Raw genomic sequence first — 6961 nt, 5'->3', positions numbered from 1 at the left:
CCAAGGGTAAGATGTCACCTAATAAATCTCCAGGTGGTAGGTTGGCTAGCTTTCTCAGCTCCTTATTCCATCAGAAGACTTCTAAAAGGAAATCAAACTCTATCTTCACTACTCAACCAAAGGAAACAGAGGATCACGAAGCTAGGACAAGTGATGCGTTCTTGAGTCGCAGAACAGTTATGGGAATTAGGTATGTGGGAAATGATTGGAATGGTGATGAAGAGGAGGAAGAGGAGAAGGATGGTGGGAGTAGTGATTCAAGCTCTGATCTTTTTGAGCTAAAGAGCTATGACTTGAAGAATTTGTCAAGTAATCTTCCAGTTTATGGAACAACAAAGTTAAGGTAATGGCTCTTATTCTGCAAGCATGGTTGTGACTCTTTATTGTTCAAATACTAAGAAAATTGTTTGCAAATAAGACAGAAATAGCTTCTGTTTTGAATAAGCTTGTGCTCTTGTTCCCTCTCTCTCTCTCTCTCTCTCTCTCTCTCTCTCTCTCTCTCTCTCTCTCTCTCTCTCTCTCTCTCTTTGTGATAAAGTGTTCCTTCTCTTTTGTGATAGTTTAAGATTTGGTTGTAATATTTGTAGCCACATAAAATGGAAATATCTTTTGAGTCTGCGCGCGTGTGTGAGAAAGAGTATATCTATCTATCTGTAGGTCTTTTACACCCTTCACACATTATATATTGACTATATTACACATAAAGTTGTATCTCTTTATTATTTATAAATAGATCTTTTATTATTTATTTATTTATTTACTTTGGCCTATAATTTTACTCAAATTTTATTATTTGGTTGTAAAACTTATAATTACCTTGAATAAATTTATACAAAAAATAATATTTAATTACTAAACTATGAATAAGTATGTTAATTGTAATAAAAATTTTGTTTAGAGAACACGCATAACTTCATCGTACCTCTCTGCCTATGATAAAATTTGTGCATAACTTGTCGAGTAATTTATCTTATATAAGACAGAATATAAATAAATAAATATTTAGTTGTAAAATATATTTATGAATAATCTATTTGGCAAAGAAGTACTCTTTGTGGGCAATCCAAACATTAACTTTGTTTCCATATTTTGGTAGACATATATAATTTAACTGTACCATTAGATTAGCTTTACTATAAAGCTTAATCAAGTCTTCAGAACAGTCTAGAAATAAATCAGAACATTGATTTCAAATAGAAACGACCTAAATTAAAGCCACAAAATTACTATTCATAGGACAAATGATTGAGAAATATGAGATTACTTCTCAAAAAATCTCTAAGGATTTTATAATCCGACCTTTTAATTTTTTTATAATTTTTATTTAATACTTAGGATTAACGTGAGGTACCAAGAAATAAATATTTTATAAAATACTTAAATTATTCATATCTATTTTATCCTCTTAATCTCTCACATTTTCCTTGTAGAATTAGTAGAAGTGGATGAGGTGAAAGAGAAGAAGAAGACGGAGAGTATGAGGAAGAGGGGAGAAGAGGAGGGAAGGTGGTGGCGATGGCGACCTCCGGAGGAGGTGGTTGGGGAGAAAATTAAGAAAAATAATAGAGGGATAGAGATAAGGGTAGAGATGTGAGGTTATTTTAGTAATTTAATTAATATTAATTAATCAAAATAACATCATAATATTAAATAAAAATTATAGAAGAATAAGTGGTCTGGTTACAAAATACTAAAAGACAAAGTATGAGTCACAAAATAAATAAAATATAGAATGTCATTCGTAGAATTCAAATAAAATTATTATTTGATAAAATATTTCACTTTTTATTCCATCTAGGAGTTCTTATTTGGAGTTTGTTAAGTTAAAATTTACTTCCTGCTGTTGTTTGGTATTCTTTTAACAAATAAAGGGTTAATTTATTATAGTCTAGAAATATTTATATTAGTTGAGTAAAATAAACTACTGAAATATAAAGTCGTTGTAGTATAGTGGTAAGTATTTCCGCCTGTCACGCGGACGACCCGGGTTCGATCCCCGGCAACGGCGATTTCCTATTTTTGTGGATAAATTACTGCCTTTCTTATTTTATTTTATTTTATTTTTCATTTTTCCATTTTTCCATTTAAACTTAATAAACCAAGTCTAGAAATAAATTAAAAATTATTAGAATATATTTTGCCAACATAATAAATATTAAAACATCAAAATTACCCTTCTCATTTTCAATAAATTTACTCACTATATTCTAATCATCTTTAAAATATGGATATAAAATTTATTTTTACTCAAACAATTAGACCATATGGTACCAAAATTTAATACAATATTAATAATCTATATGTAAAATGATACGAGCTTCCCCTTCTGATGCAAGCCAAGAACTCAATAATGGTGAAGTCTTTCTCAAACTTTGGTAAGGTGTTGAAGTCTTCCAAAATGGGGAAGAAAGAGAAAAAGCTTCATACTTTGATACTTGACAAGTTAGTCTGCAACCAACCCACAGAGGATATGTCTACCTTGCACGCAACTTCGCTGCCGACTTCTACCGTCTAATCCTTCTCATAAGTCCTCAACATCACCGACTTCATAAAACGTCACCGACTTCATAAAACGTCACCGACTTCATAAAATATATTCATTGCATATCCTATTCTGCAACTATGACTATTATATATATATATATTAGAGTTAATTATATCTTATCATTTCTGACATTGTAAATGATTATTATTAGAAATTGTATCCAATTATTTATAAATTTAAATATCTAAAAGGTTAATAATGTCAGTTTAAATGTGATTATAAGGATGAAGTATATTTAGATCTAACTTATAGGAGAATAAAAAATGAGCGATAGTTTAGAGGACGTAGATATGATTAACCCTTTCATATGAGGTAGCGAGGTTTCTACTAAACACCACAGCTCTTATTCCATCAGGCTACGTTTGAACATAGACTTCCATAGTCGATTCGGATGCTTTCTAAATCCCTTTTAAAGTATAAAGAGCATCCTAGTTTAGTCAATTCGAGTCCTTTTTTTCCTCTTAATTCTGTTGGCGAGTGCTCTTCAGACAGAGACTCTTTACTTAATACCTACTCCTCCTTCCAAGTATTATATTCACATGAATAAAGTGAATCAAAGCGTCATCCTCCAAGAAAGTATACGTTCCTTATGAATTTCTTTGGACAATGAAGTGCCAATAATTATGACAACTAAACTGCAAAATTATTTTATTGTAGGAAAATTTGAATATAACTCTACGCCTAATAGAAATTTGCAGAGATTGTAGGATAAACTCAATAATATTTTACTTTTTATCATTCTAAGATAGTGCTTAGATGGTTAAAAAGACCCGTTCCTAATTATTTGCTCAAAGTTTACAAGGATCAAGGCGAGTTCCTTCGTCGGTGTCCAATTAGATCAGATTTTGGGGGCGAAAATAGAGGCTTTTATTTTAATATCTTTCTGAAAAATAAATATAAAAAAAATCTGATGTTGGATTACGCAAGGTCATTAATATTAATATCTGGAATGTTTCTTTATACTCTCAAACAAATAATCAAATATTTGGCACCTTTTTTATTTATTTATATTAGCATGTGATATTTAAATTATAGTTGGGCTGCTTAACGGTCCCTTTCCCAGACCAGATGACCGTTGATAGGCACATTTCAAATCTCCCGCGTCCCTTTCCTCCCACTCACCAAACACCTTGCTTCAGAACAGAGGAATTAAAATAGAAGAAAAGGAGAGAGAAGGAGAAGAAGAAGAAGAAAAAGAAATTGATATGAATTCCTCTGAATCACCTAACCAACCAATTTGGTGATCCATCACTTCCATGGAAAATTTACTACAAGAGGAGATGGATACCTTCTCCTCCTTTAAAACTCATCACCTTCTTCCTCTTCTCCTGGTCACCTTTTAGGCCTTTGCATCACCAGCAGTGAAGGCAAAGGATGGAGATGGGCAAATTGGAATCCACCATGTTGGCTTTGATCCTTGCAATTGCTATGATGTTCTCTTGTGCAGGTCTGCAAGAGATTTATTTGCTTCACACTCTATTCAACTGCATGATATTAAGATATAGGGTTTTATTTGGTGCTTATTTTTGATGTTTTGTTTGTGCATTCAGTGGCATATGATCCCCTCGACCCAAATGGAAATATTACCATCAAATGGGATGTAGTTTCATGGACACCAGATGGATATGTTGTAAGTAGTTTGTTCTCATTGTTTCATGTTTCTTAATTCTCATGCTCTATGATTAATCTCGATTAATTTCTATATTCTAGAATAAGAAAAAAGAATACGAGAAAATACTTAAAATCCTCTCTGTTGTCGTAACGTAAAAACAAACAACCAACAATAAGATCAAGTATTAGAGAAACTTTTTGTGCAAATTTTCCTCAATGAAATCTTTATCAGCGGACAATTTCAGTCGAGAGATATTTTTAAGTAGAGTGTTCTTGAGACAATAAAAATAAAACACAAGAGTGGAATAATAAATAATTAAATACCAAAAAGGCAATAATAACAAAAAGAAAATATAGTGTATCAGTTATAGATTTCTCAACAAAAAAAAAAAAAAAAAAGGTTAGAAGACACTAAATTGAACTAATTAATCAATCTCCTCTGCTCTCCTCTCTAAGGCTGTGGTGACAATGAACAATTTCCAAATGTACCGGCACATCATGAGCCCTGGGTGGACTTTAGGGTGGAGTTGGGCGAAGAAGGAGGTGATCTGGTCCATGGTAGGAGCTCAGACAACAGAGCAAGGAGACTGCTCCAAATTCAAAGGAAACGTACCTCACTGCTGCAAAAAGACCCCAACTGTGGTAGATTTGCTACCAGGAGTCCCTTACAACCAGCAGATTGCAAACTGCTGCAAAGGAGGGGTGATTGCGTCCTACGGCCAGGACCCGGCCGCCGCCGTCTCGTCCTTCCAGGTCAGCGTCGGCCTCGCCGGCACGTCGAACAAGACGGTCAAATTACCCATGAATTTTACTCTGTTAGGGCCCGGGCCGGGGTACACTTGCGGCCCGGCGAAGATCGTGCCGTCGACGACCTACTTTACGCCGGACAGGCGCCGGAAAACGCAAGCGTTGAGTAAGTTTTTCCATTAGACTGACTCTATCTCAACGTTACCAATACGGTGATTACGGCCAATGTTTCTTTTGTCTTAACACATCTGATATGCTTGTTGTGCAGTGACATGGAACGTAACCTGCACCTATTCACAGTTCCTGGCGTCCAAGAATCCAACCTGCTGTGTCTCATTCTCATCCTTCTACAACAGCACCATCACTCCTTGCCCCTCTTGCTCCTGTGGCTGCCATAACAAGAACTGCATCAAGTATATATACACAACTCTCTCATCTCTGTACTTTAATAATAATAATAATATATATATATCTAAAGTAAATGGAAATGCATGCAGGAGTGACTCAAAGCTGCTGACATCCAGTGGCATAAACACACCGAGGAAGGACAATGCGCCATTGTTACAGTGCACCCATCACATGTGCCCCATCCGAGTGCACTGGCATGTGAAGATCAACTACAAGGACTACTGGAGAGCTAAGATCGCCATTACCAACTTCAACTACCGCTTGAACTACACGCAGTGGACGTTGGTTGCTCAGCACCCAAATCTCAACAATGTCACTGAGGTCTTCAGCTTTGATTACAAACCCCTCGTCCCCTACCAGTCCATAAGTAAGCCTTTCTTCCTTCCTTTACTGCTTAACTTGTTTACATCGCAAAATATATTAATTCCTTTTGATTGAATGAATAGGAGGGTTGGTCAAATTATTTAATCTCGTCCGGCCTACAACTAGAAATTGTGCTATTGTTCGAGTCCAATCTACTACTTCCGATCACCCATCAGTCTTAAAAGTTCGATTCTTCAATGCTATCAACTGCTCTTCTTGGGTCATCCTGATGAATCTTGTCATGAACCAGGATGCTTGTCCCATTAAGTATAAACTGGGCTTCAATTTAACTCACATCTCTGTTACACTTGATATCTTAGGATTAAAGTCAACTTAAAACTAAAGCTATTAGGTGAAAGCCTAATTATCTATGTAAATCCTTATACTTTTCCTCCCTTTTTAATGTGAGATTATATCTACACATACAATACTCAACACAATGTTCATAATGTACGAGTAAAAATTATATTTGGCACTTACATTATACCCTAACAGATGACACCGGCATGTTCTCCGGCCTGAAATTCTACAACGACCTGCTCATGGAGGCTGGGCCTTACGGTAACGTGCAGTCGGAGATCCTCCTGCGGAAGGACAAGGACACCTTCACCTTCAAGCAAGGGTGGGCATTCCCTCGCAAGGTCTACTTCAATGGCGATGAGTGCAAGCTACCGCCACCAGACTCATACCCTCACCTTCCAAACTCTGCTCCAGTCATGAGGACTCTATCCATGCTAAGTTCACTCACAAGTGCAGTGTTCTTGCTACTCCTAATGGTGTAAGAATTAAAGAAAGAGAGAGAGAGAAAGAGATTTGTATGCAAGTTTTCATGATTAATTTTTGGATGTTGTAGATAGAATTCATATTTGTTGAACTCTTTATATATATATATATATGCAAAGAGAAGTTTGGGCATTGGTTAATTTCCTTGAGCAAGTGTTTTACATACGATTGTGTTTGTGAGAGCTAGTAGAAGAGAATTAGATGTAGTTTGATAGGCAACTAAAGAATGGAGTTGTGCCTATGAGATGATCAGAAGGAAAGAAAAATTGGATAAATTACAATTTATCCTCTTATCTTTTAGTCTTATTTTAACTAATATTAATGCCAATAAACTAATTTTTAATGAAAAATCTAATAATTATAAATGCTCAAGCTTGATACACAGGGGAAAACATTGCATCAAGCCAAATAAACTATAGGGGGAAATAATAAAATATCATTTGGAAGATGGATATGAGCCTTGATTTTTAAATCCTAGTTAAGAAAGAATAGTAATTAAACCAC

The 6961-nt window shown here is 35.1% G+C and overlaps 1 protein-coding gene and 1 non-coding gene across 2 annotated transcripts; both read left to right on the top strand.

Moving 5' to 3' along the window:
* The first annotated feature begins 1936 nt into the window (after positions 1-1936).
* On the top strand, positions 1937-2008 carry TRNAD-GUC (transfer RNA aspartic acid (anticodon GUC)). Its single transcript has one exon. It is a non-coding gene; the product is annotated as a tRNA-Asp (tRNA).
* Positions 2009-3831: 1823 nt separating this feature from the next.
* On the top strand, positions 3832-6597 carry LOC140772929 (COBRA-like protein 4). Its single transcript, XM_073115189.1, has 6 exons — positions 3832-3992; positions 4096-4175; positions 4613-5069; positions 5172-5316; positions 5401-5678; positions 6170-6597. Exons 1-6 carry the CDS (start codon positions 3920-3922, stop codon positions 6454-6456), a joined length of 1320 nt encoding a protein of 439 aa, XP_072971290.1. The 5' UTR covers positions 3832-3919; the 3' UTR covers positions 6457-6597.
* Positions 6598-6961: the final 364 nt, after the last annotated feature.

This window comes from Typha angustifolia, chromosome 13, assembly GCF_048772165.1.
Source record: "Typha angustifolia cultivar Huaian chromosome 13, ASM4877216v1, whole genome shotgun sequence".
In the NCBI taxonomy this organism is placed as follows: domain Eukaryota; kingdom Viridiplantae; phylum Streptophyta; class Magnoliopsida; order Poales; family Typhaceae; genus Typha; species Typha angustifolia.
This window is presented reverse-complemented; position numbering and strand designations above follow the sequence as displayed.